The 21,162-nt window shown below is 37.4% G+C and overlaps 1 protein-coding gene across 11 annotated transcripts in view; it reads right to left on the bottom strand.

Moving 5' to 3' along the window:
• LRRC49 (leucine rich repeat containing 49) overlaps positions 1–21,162 on the bottom strand; it is a 159,450-nt gene that overhangs the window by 77,554 nt on the left and 60,734 nt on the right. For all 11 annotated transcript variants that reach the window (XM_009429033.5, XM_016927078.4, XM_063794015.1 and 8 more), the window contains one exon: positions 9,748–9,895. In XM_009429033.5, the coding sequence (XP_009427308.1) occupies positions 9,748–9,895 (148 nt within the window). The remainder of the gene's footprint in view (positions 1–9,747; positions 9,896–21,162) is intronic.

The following is a 21,162-nucleotide window of genomic DNA, read 5'->3' as shown; positions in this document are numbered from 1 at the left end:
AAGCTCAGCATCTCTGAAAGAAAGGCAGCAGCCCCACTCAGAGCTTATAGATAAAACTCCCATCTCCCTGGGACAGAGCACCTGGGGGAAGTGGCGGTTATGGGCACAGCTTCAGCAGACATAAATGTTCCTGCCTGCCAGCTCTGAAGAGAGCAGCGGATCTCCCAGCAGAGTGCTCGAGCTCTGCTAAGGGACAGACTGCCTCCTCAAGTGGGTCCCTGACCCCCATGCCTTCTGATGGGGAGATACCTCCCAGCAGGTGTTGACAGACACTTCATACAGGAGAGCTCCAACTGGCATCTGGCGGGTGCCCCTCTGGGATGAAGCTTCCAGAGGAAAGAGCAGGCAGCAATATTTTGCTGTTCTGCAGCATCTGCTGGTGACACCCAGGCAAACAGGGTCTGGAGTGGACCCCCAGCAAACTCCAGCAGACCTGCAGAAGAGGGGCCTGACTGTTAGAAGGGAAAAAACAGAAAGCAATAGCATCAACATCAACAAAAAGGATAACCACGCAAAAACTCCATCCAAAGGTCACCAACAGCAAAGACCAAAGGTGGATAAATCCACGAAGATGAGGAAAAACCAGCACAAAAAGGTTGAAAATTCCAAAAACCAGAATGCCACTTCTCCAAAGGATCACAACTCCTCACCAGCAAGGGAACAAAACTGGATGGAGAATGAGTTTGACGAATTGACAGAAGTAGGCTTCAGAAGGTGGGTAGTAACAAACTCCTCCAGGCTAAAGGAGCATGTTCTAACCCAATGGAATGAAGCTAAGAACCCTGAAAAAAGGTTACAGGAACTGCTAACAAGAATAACCAGTTTAGAGAAGAACATAAATGACCTGATGGAGCTGAAAAACACAGCACAAGAATTTCGTGAAGCGTACACAAGTATCAATAGCTAAATCGATCAAGCAGAAGAAAGGATATCAGAGACTGAAGATCAACTTAATGAAATGAAGCGTGAAGACAAGATTAGAGAAAAAAGAATGAAAAGGAACGAACAAAGCAGCCAAGAAATATGGGACTATGTGAAAAGACCAAACCTACATTTGATTGCTGTACCTGAAAGTGACGGGGAGAATGGAAGCAAGTTGGAAAACACACTTCAGGATATTATCCAGGAGAACTTCCCCAACCTAGCAAGACAGGCCAACATTCAAATTCAGGAAATACGGAGAACACCACAAAGATACTCCTCAAGAAAATCAACCTCAAGACACATAATCATCAGATACACCAAGGTTGAAATGAAGGAAAAAATGTTAAGCACAGCCAGAGAGAAAGGTTGCGTTATCTACAAAGGGGAGCCCATCAGACTAACATTGGATCTCTCTGCAGAAACCCTACAAGCCAGAAGAGAGTGGGGGCCAATATTCAACATTCTTAAAGAAAAGAATTTTCAACCCAGAATTTCATATCCAGCCAAACTAAGCTTCATAAGTGACGGAGAAATAAAATACTTTACAGACAAGCAAATGCTGAGGTATTTTGTCACCACCAGGCCTGCCTTACAAGAGCTCCTGAAGGAAGCACTAAATATGGAAAGGAAAAAACAGTACCAGCCACTACAAAAACAAACCAAAATGTAAAGACCATCGACACTATGAAGAAACTGCATCAACTAACGGGCAAAAAACACCAGCTAGCATCATAATTACAGGATCAAATTCACACATAACAATATTAACCCTAAATGTAAATGGGCTAAATGCCCCAGTTAAAAGAAACAGACTGGCAAATTGGATAAAGAGTCAAGACCCATTGGTGTGCTGTATTCAGCAGACCCATCTCACATGCAAAGACACACATAGACTCAAAATAAGGTGATAGAGGAAGATTTACCAAGGAAATGGAAAGCAAAAAAAAAAAAAAAAAGGAGTGGTTACAATCCTAGTCTCTGACAAAACAGACTTTAAACCAACAAAGATCAAAAAAGACAAAGAAGGGCATTGCATAATAATAAAGGGATCTAATGCAATAAGAAGAACTAACCATCCTAAATACATATGCACCCAATATAGGAGCACTCAGATTCATAAAACAACTTCTTAGAGACCCACAAGGAGACTTAGACTCCCACACAATAATAATGGGAGATTTTAACACCCCACTGTCAATATTAGACAGATTAACAAGACAGAAAATTAACAAGGATATTCAGGACTTGAACTCAGCTCTGGAGCATGTGGACCTAATAGACATCTACAGAACTCTCCACCCCAAATCAACAGAATATACAGTCTTCTCAGCACCACATCGTACTTATTCTAAAATCAACCGCATAACTGGAAGTAAAACATTCCTCAGCAAATGCAAAAGAATGGAAATCACAACAAACAGTCTCTCGGACCACAGTGCAATCACATTAGAACTCAGGATTAAGAAACGCACTCAAAACCACAAAACTACATGGAAACTGAACAACCTGCTCCTGAATGACTACTGGGTAAATAATGAATTTAAGGGAGAAATAAAGAAGTTCTTTGAAACCAGTGAGAACAAAGACACAACGTACCAGAATCTCTGGGTGCTAAAGCAGTGTTTAGAGGGAAATTTATAGTACTAAATGGCCACAGAAGAAAGTGGGAAAGATCTAAAATTGACACCCTAACATCACAATTGAAAGAATTAGAGAAGCAAGAGCAAACAAATTCAAAAGGTAGTAGAAGACAAGAAATAACTAAGATCAGAGCAGAACTGAAGGGGATAGAGAACGAATGACCCTTCAAAAAATCAATGAATCCAGGAGCTGATTTTTTGAAAAGATCAACAAAATAGGTAGACTGCTAGCCAGATTAATAAAGAAGAAGAGAGAGAAGAATCAAATATACACAATAAAAACTGATAAAGGGGAGATCACCACTGATGCCACAGAAATACAAACTACCATCAGAGAATACTATAAACACCTCTATGAAAATAAACTAGAAAATCTAGAAGAAACAGATAAATTCCTGGACACATATACCCTCCCAAGACTAAACCATGAAGAAGTTGAATCCCTGAATAGACCAATAACAAGTTCTGTAATTGAGGCAGTAATTAATAGCCTACCAACCAAAAAAAGCCCAGGACCAGATGGATTCACAGCTGAATTCTACCAGAGGTACAAAGAGGAGCAGGTAGCATCCCTTCTGAAACTACTCCAAACAATAGAAAAAGAGGGACTCCTCCCTAACTCATTTTATGAGGCCAGCATCATCCTGATACTAAATCCTGGCAGAGACACAACAACAACAAAAAAAGAAAATTTCAGGCCAGTATCCCTGATGAACATCGATGCGAAAATCCTCAGTAAAATAGGGGCAAACCGAATCCAGCAGCACATTAAAAAGCTTATCCACCACGATCAACCCAGCTTCATCCCTGGGATGCAAGGCTGGTTCAACATACTCAAATCAATAAATGTAATCCATCACATAAACAGAACCAATGACAAAAACCATATGATTATCTCAATAGATGCAGAAAAGGCCTTCGATAAAAATTCAATACCGCTTCATGCTAAAAACACTCAACAAACTAGGTATTGATGGAACATATCTCAAAATAATAAGAGCTATTTATGACAAACCCATAGCCAATATCATACTGAATGTGCAAAAGCTGGATGCATTCCCTTTGAAAACTGGCACAAGACAAGGATGCCCTCTCTCACCACTCCTATTCAACATAGTATTGGAAGTTCCGGCCAGGGCAATCAGGCAAGAGAAAGAAATAAAGGGTATTCAGATAGGAAGACAGGAGTCAAATTATCTCTGCTTGCAGATGATATGATTGTATATTTAGAAAACCCCATCATCTCAGCCCCAAAACTCCTTAAGCTGATAAGCAACTTCAGCAAAGTCTCAGGATACAAAATCAATATCCAAAAATCACAAGCATTCCTATACACCAATAATAGACAGAGAGCCAAATCATGAGCAAACTCCCATTCACAATTGCTACAAACAGAAGAAAATGTCTAGGCATACAACTTACAAGGGATGTGAAGGATCTCTTCAAGGAGAACTACAAACCACTGCTCAAGGAAATAAGAGAGGACATAAACAAATGGAAAAACATTCTATGCTCGTGGATAAGAAGAATCAATATAGTGAAAATGGCCATACTGCCCAAAGTAATTTATATATTTAATGCTATTCCCATCAAGCTACCATTGACTTTCTTCACAGAATTAGAAAAAACTACTTTAAATTCATTTAGAACCAAAAAAGAGCCCATATAGCCAAGACAATCCTAAGAAAATGAACAAAGCTGGAGGCATCATGCTACCTGACTTCAAACTATACTACAAGGCTACAGTAACCAAAACAACAAGGTACTGGTACCAAAACAGATATATAGACCAATGGAACAGAACAGAGCCCTCAGAAATAATGCCACACATCTACAACCATCTGATCTTTGACAAACCTGAGAAAAACAAGCAATGGGTAAAGGATTCCCTATTTAATGAATGGTGCTGGGAAAACTGGCTAGCCATATGCAGAAAGCTGAAACTGGACCCCTTCCTTACACCTTACACAAAAATTAATTCAAAATAGATTAAAGACTTAAACTTAAGACCTAAAACCATGAAAACCCTAGAAGAAAACCTAGGCAATACCATTCAGGACATAGGCATGGGCGAAGACTTCATGACTAAAACACCAAAAGCAATGGTAACAAAAGCCAAAATTGACAAATGGGACCTAATCAAACTAAAGAGCTTCTGCACAGCAAAAGAAACTATCATCAGAGTCAACAGGCAACCTACGGAATGGAAGAAAATTTTTGCAATCTATCCATCCGACAAAGGACTAATATCCAGAATCTACAAGGAACGTAAACAAATTTACAAGAAAGAAACAACCCCATCAGAAAGTGGGGGAAGGATATGAACAGACACTTCTCAAAAGAAGACATTTATGCAGCCATCAAACATGAAAAAAAGCTCATCATCACTGGTCATTAGAGAAATGCAAAGCAAACCACATTAGAGAAACGCAAATCATGCCATTTAGAATGGTGATCATTCAAAAGTCAGGAAACAACAGATGCCGGAGAGAATGTGGACAAATAGGAATGCTTTTACACTGTTGGTGGGAGTGTAAATTAGTTCAACCATTGTGGAAGACAGTGCAGCAATTCCTCAAGGATCTAGAACTAGAAATACCATTTGACCCAGCAATCCCATTACTGGGTATATACCCAAAGGATTATAAGTTATTCTACTATAAAGACACATGCATACGTATGTTTATTGCAGCACTATTCACAATAGCAAAGACTTGGAACCAAAATGCCCATCAATCTTAGGCTGGATAAAGAAAATGTGGCACGTATACACCATGGAATACTATGCAGCCATAAAAAAGAATGAGTTCATGTCCTTTGCACGGACATGGATGAAGCTGGAAACCATCATTCTGAGCAAACTATTGCAAGGACAGAAAACCAAACACCGCATGTTCTCATTCATAAATGGGAGTTTAACAATGAGAACACATGGGCACAGGGAGGGGAACATCACATACCAGGGCCTGTTGGGGTGTGGAGGCAAGGAGAGGGATAGCATTAGGAGAAATATCTAATGCAGATTATGGGTTGATAGGTGCAGCAAACCACCATGGCACCTGTATACCTATGTAACAAACCTGCACATTCTGCACATGTATCCCAGAACTTAAAGTATAATCAAAAATAAACAAATAAATAAATAAAGCAATATTGCAAAAAAAAAAAGTTACTTCATCTTACCTTTCAGCTGCTCCATTATTCTATAACCCTATCTAGACAAAACTCTCAGTGGTTCAGCGATTTATTCAGTGCTCTAGATTAAGGACTGCCAAACTCTAGGCCACAGGCCAAAGTCAGCCACCTGTTTTTCTAAATAACATTCTCTTGGAACAGAATCATGCTTATTCATATATGTATTGTCCATGCCTTTTTTCATACTACAATGGGCAAACTGAGTAGTTTCAACAGACAATATGCAGGCCCCAAAGCCTAAAATATTTACTATCGGGTCCTTTATAGATAAAATTTGCCAACCCTTGCTCTAGATGTGGGCCTGAGTTCCAACTTATTTATTTACCTATCCTAAGCTTCACTTTTATCTTATTAATCTTTATGCTAATCTTTACAAACTAAAACCCCTTCTTCTGAAGAAAGATAAAGCAAAATAGGAGTTGAGGCCAGTGATAGATGGCATCATATTATCTCTTGCCATTCCTCTGGATCAGATTCCCAGACTCTTACTCTGATTAATCTCCTTGCTTCTCATCTCATCACCCATCGCATCCTCTCCGATCCATCTTCAAGGCTGAACCCAGAAAGACAGTCTTCTTAATAGGCAAATCCAATTTAACTACCTTAAACTCTTCAAGGGTTTCTCCTATTATGTCCAAGACAAAAATCTAAACTCCTTATTATGATATAAAATGCCCTAGCCCTTGCCTGTCCTTGCCTGTCAGACATAGTTGTCTCCCTCTATGTCCCTCAGCCATGTACACTCAATGCTTAGCCATGTTGAACTCCTGTCAGCTGCTATATTCTCTCAGCTTCCTTCTGCATTTTGCATGCCTTTATTTTCCACAAATACATCCTCCTCCTTCTTTACCACTCTTAAAGTCTTGAGTCAATTATTTTCTCCTTTGGAACTTTTCTGTTTTTCAGGTAGACTTGGGATTGCTTTGCTCTTTGATATCATTTTGCCCTGGGTGTGTGTTGACAAAAACATATATCTCTATTGATCCATCTAGTAATCTTATCTCTCTAGATTGTCATTTTGCATTGTAATCCAGCTGCATGGTTGCCTCTGCAGACAACTGCAAGTAACTTTAGGGCATGAACTGTGATTTTGATCTTTTCATCTCTACTGTCTAATATATATCCTAGTACAGAAACTCGTGAGTTCAAGATACCTAATAGTCTCAGGGATTTTTTCACAGTGCCTCTAGGCCAAAAGAAATATGTGACAACTCTGTTTACTAAGTAGTTTGGTCCAAACAATTTAATAAGTATTCATGGTCTAGCACTTTAGTAGCAATTAAAAAATAATATATGTAAATAGAAAGAAAAAATATTTTATATCATTTTTAAATAACCACAACTACTTATCAATGGAATGTGTACAACCAGGAGGACGTTATACAATTTCTCAAACAGAGAATCACATTGGACACTGCCATCCCCATTTCCTGTTCGATACTGATTTTGGCAAGGTATTTATTTTTATTACAACAACTACTGAAAATTCAGCTTTTCAAAGATAGGAAGTGATTGAAACAAATATAGTGTGAGGTCATGTTGAAATGGTAAACTATTTGAGCTACTAATTTGCCCACAGTTTCAGAGATGTCAAATCTCACTGTGTTTCCCCTGGAAGTTAAAAATCACTCCCTATGAGTTCACTGCAGCATCCTCTGCATGCAGTTTAGGAACCACTGCCCCAGTGCACAGAAGTTCATTAAATATTTGTGTAATCCAGCACAGTGAGAATGTTTATATGGTAATTTACACAAAAATTCAATTAAGATATTGTTTCTTAAAGAGAAAAAATAGTTACTGGCATCAGCAAACTTTTTCAGCCAGATAATAAATATTTTGGGCTTGTAGGCCACATAGTATCCATAGCAACTACTTGACTCTGCCATTGCAGCATCAAAGCAAACATAGATAATACATAAATGAATGGGCATCACTGTGTTCCAATACAACTTTATTTACAAAAACAGGTAGCCAGCTCACAGGCTGTTTGTTGACATTTGTTATAAAAAGTCCTTTAAAAAGGTACAGCTTCCACACTAAAGTTACTAAAAAGTTATAAATAAAAGATGAGACTAAATACCATAAGTCCATATAGATATGAATGAATGAATAAATTTACATTTTTATGAGGAATGGGATTACAAAGGGAAAAAGAGAATCTTCACAAAGAAAAGCTTGGCAGAAATCATCCTAAAGCAAGCATCCTCAATAAAGAGATAAATATGAAGAACATGTTGTAAGACATGCTGGTCTAAGATGCAATGAGAAGAATACAAAATCACTGCTATGATATTAATGCCAAAAACCTATAAGTAAAAATTAATCATGAGGAAACATCAAAAAATCTGAATTGAGGGTCATTCTACAAAAAAACTAACCTGTAATTTTCATAAATATCAGTCATGAAAATCAGAGAAAGACTGAGAAATAGTTCCAGAAAAATGATGACTTTAGAGACATGACAACAAAATTCAGCTATAATGCAATGTATAATTTTAAACTGCATCTTTTTGCTGTAAAGAACAATATTGATATAACTGGTAAAAGTTCAATGTGGTGTGAGAATTAGATGCTAGTAATCTGTAGGTGCCAGGCAAGAAAGAAGAATGGTTTCTGCCTTTAAAGACTATATATTGTTTGGGTAGACAAGACTGACAAATAAATTCACTATGAGGAACATACCATATAATTAAGTACTAATTTATATAAACGAGTTAGCTCTAAATCTTATCCCACTCATCTCAACCTCATTAGAAAGAGCAATTTAAGAAGTAGCATAGATGCTTACCTAAGAAAGACATGGAGATAAGGGTAAAGAGTCACCACAAAAATATGAAACAGTGTTGACACTATAGAGCTGAAATAACTAAGAGGACAAAGAACCATAGCTCCACCATGGAATAGAGAGAGGCAGAACCCTAGAAGACCTCTGGTATCCATCAATTCATCCACACTTTTAGCTATTAGCTAGCCACCTTAGAGGTCCACAGTATTGCCAAGGCATAAATGAAAACTGCACACATTGTGATGCTAATATACAAAGAAATAGGTCAGTTGGCAACTGCATAAACCTAGGTGATCAACAGAATTCACATGAAAATCAGCAGTCCAGAAGAGAGAAAATAGGTAGAGGCTTAGGATATTTTTCTAGGTCAGAGACTATCAAACTGAGATTATTAAAATGTGTTTTCTCATAACAAATAAACCTGGTCAAAGAAACAAAGTTAAACAAGTTTATTTAATTACAGAACTTCTTGGATCCTATAATATGCTAATACACATTGTACACCTAAAAAGAGGGGGATATTATGCACAGCATTTCACTTAGATCAGAAACCATATTAAAACATCTAAGTGTAGAAAATATCTTAACATGGAGATACGATGAATAAAAAGAGGTAGCTACTTTGGGAGATATAACATCAACAATAACAATTACATACAAATGCCTCCTAGGAGCCTCGCAGTCTAAGGTGTAGTACCTTATTTTCTAAGGTGTAGTACTTTATTTCATCTTCGCGACAAACCTATGACTTAATTCTGATCCCCATTTTACTTTGAGGAAAATGAGGTATACAAAGATTAAATACATTGCCAAAGGCCTATCGTTAGAAAGCAGTCAAGCCAGAATTCAGACGCAGGCAATCTGGCTCCAGTGCCCATGCTCTTAACCACTACGCTACGTAACTTAAAGAAATTCTCACTCATTCATTTCAAAATAAATTATTATTTGGATATTAAGCAAGAATGAAAAATAAACATGATGATTAATTTAAACAGAAGGCTAGGAATTTTAAAAGTCTTGCTCAATTAAACTTGGGAAGGGATCAGGCAGTAAAAACTACATAATTGCAATTATGAAGTATACAATCATGATAACCCATAGTTCACTAAAATTAAGAAGCATTTCAAGCAAAGAATATGCATCCCAATTTCCTAATCCACACTAAGGACAACAACATGGTGAACACTTTGGAAGGGTTCTCACCGTGATTCTCTTCATATCTAGCTGGCGCAGCTGCATCATATTCTGAAGGACAGTGTGTTTGTACCATGACTCTTGAGCTATGGGATTGCCATCAAAGGTGATGTCCGAGAGGGAAGAAGAGTCAGCAAGGCAGGAAACACTGTCAAAACTGCAGGAGAGACAGAAACCACTGGATTATTCTGAGGCCTTAAGATAATACTTTCATTTTTAATAGACTTTATTTTTAGCACAGTTTTAGATTTACAGAAAAATTGAGAAGATAGTACAGAGTTCCCCTATACCCCATACCCAGTTTCCCCTATTTTTAACATCTTGTGTTAGTATAGTACATTTGTTACAATTAATCAACCAAAGTAAACATGTTCTTAGTAGCTAAAGCCTGTATTTTATCCAGGTTTCCCTTAGTTTTTACCTAATGTCCTTTTTCTGTTCCAGGATCCCATGGAGGATACCATATTACATTTAGTTGTCATATCTCCTGAGGCTCCTCTTGGCTGTGACAATTTCTCAGACTTGCCTTGTTTTTGATGAGTTGACAGTTTCGAGGAATACTCATCAGTTATTTTGTAGGATGACCCCCTATTAGGATTTGTCTGATATTTTTCTCATGATTAGATGGGGGTTAAGATACCTACTTTTTTTTTTTTTTTTTTTTTTTTTTGAGACCAGGTCTCACTCTGTCATCCAGGCTGGGTTTCAGTGGTGCAATCATAGCTCATCCTAACCTCAAACTCTTGGGCTCAAGCAATCCTCCCACCTGAGCAACCCAAGTAGTTGGAACTACAGGTATGTACCATCATGCCTGGCTAATGTTTTACTTTTTATTTTGTCTACAAAATAAAAAGCGTCTCACTATGTTGTCCAAGCTGGTCTCGAACTCCTGTTTAAGCGATCTTCCCACCTTGGCCCCCCAAAGTGCTGGAATTAACAGGCATGACCACTATGCCCAGGTGGTATATATTATTAATATGACTTATTACTGTTGATGTTGACCCTGATCAACATGTTCAAGGCTGAGGCTGAGGTTATGTTCTTCAGGTTTCTCCAATGTAAAGTTACCATTTCATCCTCTCCTTTTCATACTCAACTATTTGTAAGGAAGTCACCATGTGCAGCCCACACTCAGGGAGTGGGAAGTTAAGCTCCTCCTCCTTGAGGACACAGAGTCTGAACTCATGGATATTTATTCTATGCTTTGGGTTATTATCCAATACAATTTTACTATTTTGTTGTTCAAATTGTTCCAGCTTTGGCCATTGGAAGCTCTTTCAATTGGCTTCTAGGTCCCTTTGGTTCCCATCGATGTGGATTTTTTTTTTCTTTTTCTGAGCACTTTCTTACTTTCTGGCACTATAAGATTTTCTATACTCCTGTATTTTCTAGACTAATTCCGGTCCTGGTCCTAGAATCGGCCATTTCTGAGGAGCCATAGTTCCTTTTATTGGAGACTAGTATTAGAAACAAAGATCTGGGGGCTAAGTGTACTTCTTGCTACTGTGGGGTCATTTCCTTTAGTCCCTCTCAGCTGACACAGCAAGAAAATATATGTGTATACAGAAACCTGTGTATATGCATATATCTATAAATATTTCTCTAAGTAACCATCTGTCCATCTGTGCCATCTGTGTCTATATTAAGCTAAAGATGAGTTTATACTGACGTCTCCAACTCTAATCCATCACCAAATGAATCATTCTAGCCTCCTTCCCTTGCTTATCTGAACATTTCTACTTCAACAAGAAGTTTGGCTTCAAACCATCAACTCTCCATTTACTTAATTATTCAATTCCAATATGTATGTATAGAGGTATCAGAATGTTTAATGTGTACCCCCAATGAGAAACAACTTTATCAACTAAAGTACAATGATTAGGTATAATTGCTTTTCCATTTAGTCTTACAGGCTCATTTCCGAAGTTTCTTAGATCAGTGCCTTTTCCCCCACCCCTTTAGGGAGGTTGTTTCATACATTTTTAATACAGTTAGATTCTCTTGTCGGTCTGCATTCCTTTCTGAGATCCTCTAAACTCCTAAGTGATTTTTTAACATTTGCATATATTAAGGCTTACTTTTTAATTATGTAAATTTCTACAGGCTTAATGTCATGTATCCACCATTAAAGTATCTTAGAGAACCGTTTCATGACACTAGAAAAATCTGCTGTACTTTAGCCATTTGATCTTCTCTCCTCCTCCCAAATCACTGGCAGCCACTAATCTTTCTACTGTCACTATAGTTCTGCCATTTCTAGAATGTCATATAATTGGAATCATTTCAGATTGACTTCTTTCACTTAGCAATATGCATTTGTTTCATCCATGTCTTTCTGTGGCTTCATAGCTCATTTCTTTTTATCACTGAGCAATATTCCATTGTATGGATATACCATAGCTTCTTTATCCATTCACCTTCTGAGGACATCTTGGCTGCTTCCAGTTTTTGTTGATTATGAATAAAGCTGCTGTAAATATTCACCTGCAACTTTTTGTGTGGGCATAAGTTTTCAACTCAAATGGATAAATACCTAAGAGTATAACTGCTGTATATTACAGTAAGACTATGTTTATTTTAGCTTTGTAAGAAACTGCCAAACTATCTTCCAAAGTGGCTGTATCATCTTGCAATCTTAACAGCTCACCATCCTCACCAGCATTTGGTATCTGTGTTCTGGAATTTCAGTGACTCCAAGAGGTACATAGTGGTATCTCATTGTTTTAATATGCAATTCCCTAATGACAAAAGATGCTGAGCATCTTTTCATATGCATACTTGCCATCCATGTATCTTCTTTGTGTTTTCAGCTCTTCTGCCTATTTTAAATTGGATTCTTCCTTCTCTTACTGTGGAATTTTAAGATTTTTTAAAAATTTGGATACAAGTCTTTTATTAGATATATATTTTGCAAATATTTATCTCAGTCTGTGGCTTGTCTTTTCATTCTCTTAACAGTGTCTTTCACAGAACAGATGTTTCTAATTTTAATGATGCCCAACTTAACAATTTTCTCTTTCATAGATCCTACTTTCGGTCTTGTATCTAAAAACTAATTGCCAAATCCAAGGTTGTCTGGATTGTCTCCTAAGTTTTCTTTAGAAGTTTAATGGTTTTGTGTTTTTCATTTAAGTCTATGACCCATTTTGAGTTAATTTAGTGAAAGGTGTAAGGCCCATGTCTATATTCCTTTTTTTCATATGGACATCCAATTGTTCCATTACCATTTGCTGAAAAGACTATCCTTTCTCTATTGAATTGCTTTTGCTCCTTTATCAAAGATCACCTGAATATATTTGTATGGGTCTATTTCTGGGCCTTTTATTTGGTTCCATTGATACATGTGTCTACTCTTTCACCAATACCACACTGTCATGATTACTGTAGTTTTATAAGGAATCTTTATTATATAGCTTTGAAATGATTTAAACACTTAGTTTATTTACTACATGAATGATACACGTTTTGCTCTGATAAGAACATGAAGTTTAATTCCTCTCCCTGTAAGATTGTTATATCACTCCTCATCAGACCACATACATGAGTTATTGGGCTCAACGACTGGACTTTAAAAACACATATAAACCCAAGATTTTGACAGATTGATAACTTAGGCTTTGTCAGGGCTACTCTATGTCAGACACTTCTCCAAAGACCAAAATATCAGACTAGCGGGGTTGCTCTCTGTCAGCCTTTGAACTATCCTCCAAAGCCCAGTAACACTGGCACTGCTTGTTAGTGTTGAGGGACCTTGCACATTGTTATGGATGTACACTGTGGTGATCAAACCATCCCTCCTGAAACCACTTATAGAAAAGTACTCTCCAAACTTTGATTAGACTTTACATCCACAGAGGCAAGCTTCCATCCTAATTTAGCAACTAGACTTTAAAAACTGGACTCTAAACTAAATTGGAACTCATCCAATATGTGGATAATGTACTTTATCTATTGAGTATATTCCCTATGATGTTTGTTCCTGTTATTCTTCCATTCTTTGAGCATTATGAATAAAAATGATAAGCTCTTTGTATGGCAATAAACTGTGTGATTTGTGAAAATATACTTTGATCATCTGTTTATTTTAACCATACAAAACAGTGTTGCAAAAGGTTAGTGTGACTCCTCCAACTTTTTCTTCAGTATTGTGTCACTATTCCAGTTCTGGCCTTTTCATATAAACTTAAGAATTCAATTGTTGATATCTATAAATAACCTATGGGATTTTGACTGGAATTTCCCTTCCTTCCTTCCTTCCTTCCTTCCTTCCTTCCTTCCTTCCTTCCTTCCTTCCTTCCTTCCCTCCTTTCCTCCCTCCCTCCTTCCTTCCTTTCTTTCTTTCATGGAGTTTTGCTCTAGTTTCCCAGACTGGAGCGCAATGGCACAATCTCAGCTCACTGCAACCTCTGCCTCCCTGGTTCAAGCGATTTTCCTGCCTCAGCCTCCCGAGTAGCTGGGATTACAGGCATGCACCACCACACCCGGCTAATTCTTTGTATTTTTAGTAGAGACAGGGTTTCACCATGGCCAGGCTGGTCTTGAACTCCTGACCTCAGGTGATCCGCCCGCCTCGGCCTCCCAGAGTGCTGGGATTACAGGCGTGAGCCACCGCGTCCAGCCGGGATTTTCATTTTTTAAAGAAATAATCACTTTTCTAAATAATACCACAGGGCACCTTGGTAAAACTCATTTATATTAGAGTCATTCTCATTCAGTACACAAATACTTTATAAATACTTTATTTATTCAGGCACTAAATTACCAGTACTTTATAGTACTATAAATACTTTATTTATTCAGGCACTAAATTAAATATCTCTTCTCACTGTGTCAAGAAAAGCTAGATGATATAGAATATTCATGGTATAGAAAATAATGTAGGTACTAACAAGGTTGAGGCAAGTTCTACAGCAAGAATAAAGTTCACTGCTTTTATTGTCATATTTAAATATTTCTTCTATGTTTTCCTCACACTCAAGGTAAAAAGATACCCTGCTATTAATTATTTTACCTCAGAGCTTGTCTTTACCAATCTAAAAGGTAAACCTCACAATTTATATGCAACTCATAGTGTTTGAGACATGTTTAGATAAATATTGGAAGGCATTTTTTAACAAACTAGTATATGAAGGTGAAGATGTGAGTTTATAAATTTAAACTTAATCATCACTTAAAGTATAAACAAGCTTGAACAAACATAATTTTTCCTACCCAGCATTGCCAAAATTCATTTTCTTCATCAGTATAAAAATCTCAGAACAGTTTCTGGTATTTGTGATGGCTTTTCTCTCCTTCCCCCATAGTTGTGTACATAAAGCTTGAATCAAATAAAAATGCTTCTGAAGGCAATGTTTTATTTCTTCCACTTTGTTAAAGTGAACTAACTCATCACTTTCCCTCCACAAATCTGCTTTTCTATGTGTATTTTCTACTTGATAAATGATGCCACCATCAAAACAATAATTAAGAATGGGAACTGTAAAGAGTCATGAAGGGATTTTAAGCAAGGCAGGTAATATGATCAGAATAGTATTTTAGAAAAATCACAAATTAATAACGTCATGAAGGGTATACGAAAAAGAAAAGAGATAAGAATCAAAAGCTAGTTATAAAGTAGATTGCGGTAACAGAGGTGAAAAACAGGGCTTAACATGTCAAAAACCAAGGTAGTAGTCAGGAGAGTAAAGAGGGGAGAGGTTCTATGGAAGTTTAGAGTGTAGCATGGACAGAAATTAGTAATCATTTGGATGTGATAAAGAAAGGAATCCAGAATAACTCCAAGTTTCTCTCTCAGGTGAGCAACTAGAGTTATGGTTACAAGGGTACATACTCTGTCAAAATTCATTGAACTCTACACTTAAAATGTGTGCATTTTATTATATGTAAATTATATCTTTAAAAATTAATTTACAGAGAAATTTTAAACTATAAAAAATATATATTTGACAGATTATCTTTTCATCTATCAAGTCTCCTTTTCCTGGAACACTGTTATGTTGGTGGCCAATGGCCATTAAGATACATTTCAAAAGGGTTTTCACTAAGTTTTCCTCCAACTATCATAGGATGGGCTCACTAATTTCAACCTTAAGGTGTTAACTAATGTGAAGAGCAGAGGTAACAGAGCCAGTAGATGTTGAAGAGCATTTTTTTTTCCAATACTCAACCTAACTCAATAGAATTAAACTGTAAGTTTCTTGAAGACTGGAAAGATACTGTGACCACTGCCCCAACACCTACCTTAAGACCTATCTTTAGTAAGTGTGCAATAAAGTTTCGGTGAATGAATGAAAAAAATGTGATGAACTGGAATAATTCCAAAGGGCTTATCCTTGATTAAAAAAAAAGTGAATGAGTGAATTTTCTTACACTTTTATTGGAATTATTATTTAAAGGATAACGTGATATTTAAGTAGCATTATGACCCAATATATATTACTAATTAGGCAGATGCACTTAAAAGTGAAAATAATATGTACAAAAGCATAGACAAGCTGGAAAACTTAATTTTATTATAGATAGATTCTAATTTTATTGCTATTTACTATTTATTTACAAGCCAGATTGTAGAGTCTATCATTTGTTTCTCATTGCTAAGTAGAATTTTAAACTAAAATGATTGTAACTGTTCTCAGCCCTGTCTCTCAAGTATTCCTTTGGGGAATTAAATTGATCTAATAATTGCCAATGGAATTGGTCTAAGAATGGGTGGTGTCACACACAAAACTAAACAGTATCTTCATTTAATTAAATACAAAGCACTTTTTTATGTATAGAAGAAAACAGTATGCCCAGTATACATTATAAAGAACTTCAGAGATCTAAAAGACCTGTAGATGCCCATATGGTCTATGTCTGTAATTCAAGCACAACAAAAAAGTGGCATCAGGAATGGGAACATCACTGCAGTCCTCAGCAAGTACTATCCGGGCAACTGCTCCCACATCAGCTACTACTGTTGACACTCAGACTGAAGTCTTTATGCTTTGAATAGTTTTATTAAAGTAAAAATAAATCTGTATTTGATCCAGAAGATTCCTCACAAAATTTCATTTCCATCTGCCAGGCATTTGACCAATAACCATGCCAGACATTCCTAGAAGTTCACTGACAAAGACCATATGATTTTAAAGACATTCTCTAACCAAATAAAACAATACTCTTAAGTACAAATACAGGCTAATGATGGGTTATATTTTACCTAACCAAACAAAATCAAAAGCAGACTGTTTAAAAAAAAACCTGGAAATAAAACAGTAAGTATAGTGAAATACTGGCTTTTAAAAACAGTCTCTCTCTCTCTCTCTCACCACCCCACCTTTTTTTTTTTTTTTTTGGCAGAGGGTTTAAAAACACTCAATTGCTCTCATCTCTTTAGAGTACCAAGAATGAAAAAGCTTTGGTCCAAAGGCTGACATTTAACTTATAATTGACTTTAATCTTTTTCCAGATTACTCATACATTTGTTCTTCCCCTAGTAGTCTCCTCACATTGCCACATCTGCTTCCTATCTGCTAAAGAACCTATAGAGAAACAGTCTGTCCCTACTGACCAAAATTCATATCCCGAAAGGAAAAGAAAATATTTTAGTCCATTTTATGCTTACTTAATAAAATACAGAGAAAGAAATAAAATTCCCATATATGCATGTATCACACAGCATAGATATTTAACTAACAATTCCTAAATATCAGTCAAATTTCTCCAATTAGAAATTTTCCTCCCCTAAGTAAGCTAAGTACTTTAGAAAAAGGGCTTTTACTCTTTTATACCAGCAAGGTACCATGATCTCTGAAATAATCTTAATGAAAAGCCACTTATTTTATATTGATCAGTGAGGATTTTTCTGAATAGTTACTATTTGCCTAGAGGGCTGAAGTGAAATGGAACAATAGAATAAATCATCAAGCGTGCTCACAAGGACTGAAATATATACAACTGACAAACATAAAATAACTAGAAAGATGTATAATATATGATCAAATATTAAAGAGTAATGCACAGTTAAAGAAAAGTACACATAATACAGGTGTTTGTATTCTGAGAGAATGATGAACTAAAACTACTGGTCTCAAATGCATTCATGATCTGCTAAAAAAAAACAAATGAGGACTACATAGAAAACTAAATCAATAAATAAACGTAGGAACCAAGAGAGGTAAACAGAATGTAGAAACTGACCTTTATGCTGTGATGGCATTTTGCTAAACCTAATGAAATTGAGATTTGGTTTACATGATCTTCAAGGCTGAGAGATAGAAGACAATCCTAGGAGCCACTCAAGTCGGAGAGTCTAACTAGTAGACACCTGTTGATAAATCTGGGACCCTAAGAGCAAGACCCTCAAAATTGGATTAGTTATAAACTTTCTTACTGACAGCCCCTGAAATATTGCCTATCTCAAAGCTTGGGGCTAAGACTAGAAAGGGTAGAAAATTCTTCCCTTATTACTTGTAACCACAGACCACAACTGTCCCAGGGAAAAGTCTTCAGGGGCTTTAACATCCATGGAGCTGTCATCTCCTAAGATAACAATGCCTTCTTTGGGAATACTTCTTGAAGGACATGCCTGGGGCTGTTTTACAGTTAACTTTTTTTTGATAAGTAAGAATACACTCTAAAATAACAGTAAAAATATGGTCCAGTTGGCCCTCCATATCCATGTGTTCTACATCTATGAATTCAATCAACCTCAGATTTAAAAAAAAGTAAATTCCAGGCCTCCTGCCTGCGGCATTTCCAGCCAGAGCAACCCACCCACCCATGGTTTCCCCCTGCAGAAGCGACCCTACCCACAGCACCCCCAGCTGGAGTGCCTCCCGGCCACAACGCCTCCACCACTTCTGCTGGAGCACACCTCCCAAGCCCACGGTGCCCCCTACCAGAGCACCTCCCACCCTCAGTGCCCCTGCCAGAGTGCCTTTCGCCCACAGCCCCGCCCACTGGAGCATATCCTGCCCACAGTGCCCCTGCTGCCCCTGCTGGAGCACCTACACCCATGCCCTGTCAATGGTCTGGGAACACCCCAGCCTCTCTATCCCAGCCAAAGCTCAACAGTGAGAGACCAGAGGACAAAGCTGCTGACCCAGTCCCAGTCCCACAGGGTTAGAGCATGCATCCCAGCAGTATGGAGCTGAGTCTTGCCCCCTAAAAGCATCCAGAAATGAAGTGATTCAACTATATCCAGCTTACACCACAGTCAAAAAACCCTAAGGGCAATAAAGATCATAAAAACAAAAAGCCTCACCCAAAGGACAATAACTTCAAATAATAAAGAATCATCAGCTGTCACAGAGGAAAGACCCAGCACAAGAACTCTGGCAACTCTAAAAGCCAGCATGTCTTCTTACCTCCAGATGATCACACTAGCTCCCCAGTAGTGGATCCTAACCAGAATGAAATGGCTGAAATGCCAGGCAGAGAATTCAGAATCGGGATGATAAGGAAGCACACTGAGACACAAGAAGAGGTTGAAACCCAACCCAGGCAAAACAGTAAAACAACCCAACAGTTGAAAGATGACATAACCATTTAAAAAAAGACCAAACTGAACTTCTGGAAATGAAAAATTCCAGGAATTTCAAAATACAATTGGATGCATTAAAAGCAGAATAGACCAAGTTGAGAAAAGAATCTGGCAGCTTGGCCAGGCATGGTGGCTCACACCTGTAATCCCAGCACTTTGGGAAGCCAAGGCAGGTGGATCATCTGAGGTCAGGAGTTTGAGACCAGCCTGTCCAACATGGCAAAACCCCGTCTCTATTAAAAATACAAAAATTAGCTGGGCATGGTGGCACATGCTTGTAGAGTCAAGTACTCGGGAGACTGAGGCTGGAGAATCGCTTGAACCCAGGAGGTGGAGGTTGCAGTGAGCCAAGATCACGCCACTGCACTACAGTCTAGGAGACAGAGCAAGACTCTGTCTCAAAAAATAAATAAATAAATAAATAAAAATGAAAAATAAAAACCTCACAGCTTGAAGGTCACTCCTTTGAAGCAACAAAGGAAGACAAAAATAAAGAAAAAATAATTTAAAAAAATAACGGAATAGCTGAGAAATAGGGGATTACAGAGAGACCAAACCTGTAACTCATTTGCATTCCAGAAAGAGGAGAAACAACAAGCAACCTGGAAAATGTATTTGAGGATACAGTCCATGAAAATTTTCCCAATCTTGCTTGAGAGGGTGATATACAAATTCAAGAAATTCAGAGAACACCTGTGAGATACTATGCAAGATGATCATCCCCAAAGCACAGTCATCAGATTCTCCAAGGTCAATGCAAAAGAAAAAATCTTAAAAGCATCTAGAGAAAAACTTACAAAGGGAACCCTATCAGGTCAACAATGGACCTTTTAGTAGAAACCTTATAAGCCAGAAGAGATTTGGGGTCTGTTTTCAATATCCTTGAAGAAAATAAATTCCAACCAAGAATTCCATATCATTCCAAACTAAACCTCATCAGCAAAGGAGAAATGAAATCCTTTTCAAACAAGCAAAGCTAAGGGTATTCATTACCCCTAGACCTGCCTTACAAGAGCTTCTAAAGGAAGTGCTAAACATGGAAATTAATGAATGATACCTGCCACCATAAAGACATACTTAAGCACATACTTCATTGATATTATAAAGCAACTATATGATCAAGTCTACATAATAGCCAGCTAATAGCATGATGACAGGATCAAATCCTCACAGTCCAATACTGACCCTGAATTTAAATGGACTAAATGCCCCCACTTAAAAGGGATAGTGTGCCCAGTTAGATAAAGAAGCACAAACCAACTGACTATGGTCTTCAAGAGACACATCTCACAAGTAACAACATATATAGGCTCAAAGTAAAGAAATGGAGAAAGATCTATCAGGCTAATAGGAAACAAAAAATGGGTAGCTATTCATACATCAGATAAAACAGGCTTTAAACCAACAATGATCAAAAAGGACAAAGAAAGGGCATTACATAATGATAAAGGGCTCAATCCAACAAGAACACTTAATTATTTTAAATATATACACACCCAACCCAACAGTGGAGCACCCAGATTTTTAAAAAAAGTTCTTAGCGATCTGTGAAGAGATTCAGACAACCAAACAATAATACTCAGGACTTCAACCCCCACTAATAGCATTAGACAGATCATCAAGGCAGTAAACCAGCAAAGATATTCCGGACTTAAACTTGACACTTGACTAACTGGACCTAATAGACATCTACAGAACACTCCAACCATCAACAAGAAAATATACATTCTTCTCATCTGCACATGGCACATACTCTAAGACTGACTACATGCTCAGTTATAAGGCAAGTCTCAGCAAATTCAAAAATCAAAATAAAATCAACCACACACTTGGACAACAGCACAATAAAAATAGCAATCAATATTGAACAGTCCAATAATGAGTTCAGAAATTAAATC

This window comes from Pan troglodytes, chromosome 16, assembly GCF_028858775.2.
Source record: "Pan troglodytes isolate AG18354 chromosome 16, NHGRI_mPanTro3-v2.0_pri, whole genome shotgun sequence".
Lineage (NCBI taxonomy): Eukaryota > Metazoa > Chordata > Mammalia > Primates > Hominidae > Pan > Pan troglodytes.
Note: the sequence above shows the minus strand (reverse complement) of the source record. Positions and strands in the feature narration are given on the sequence as shown.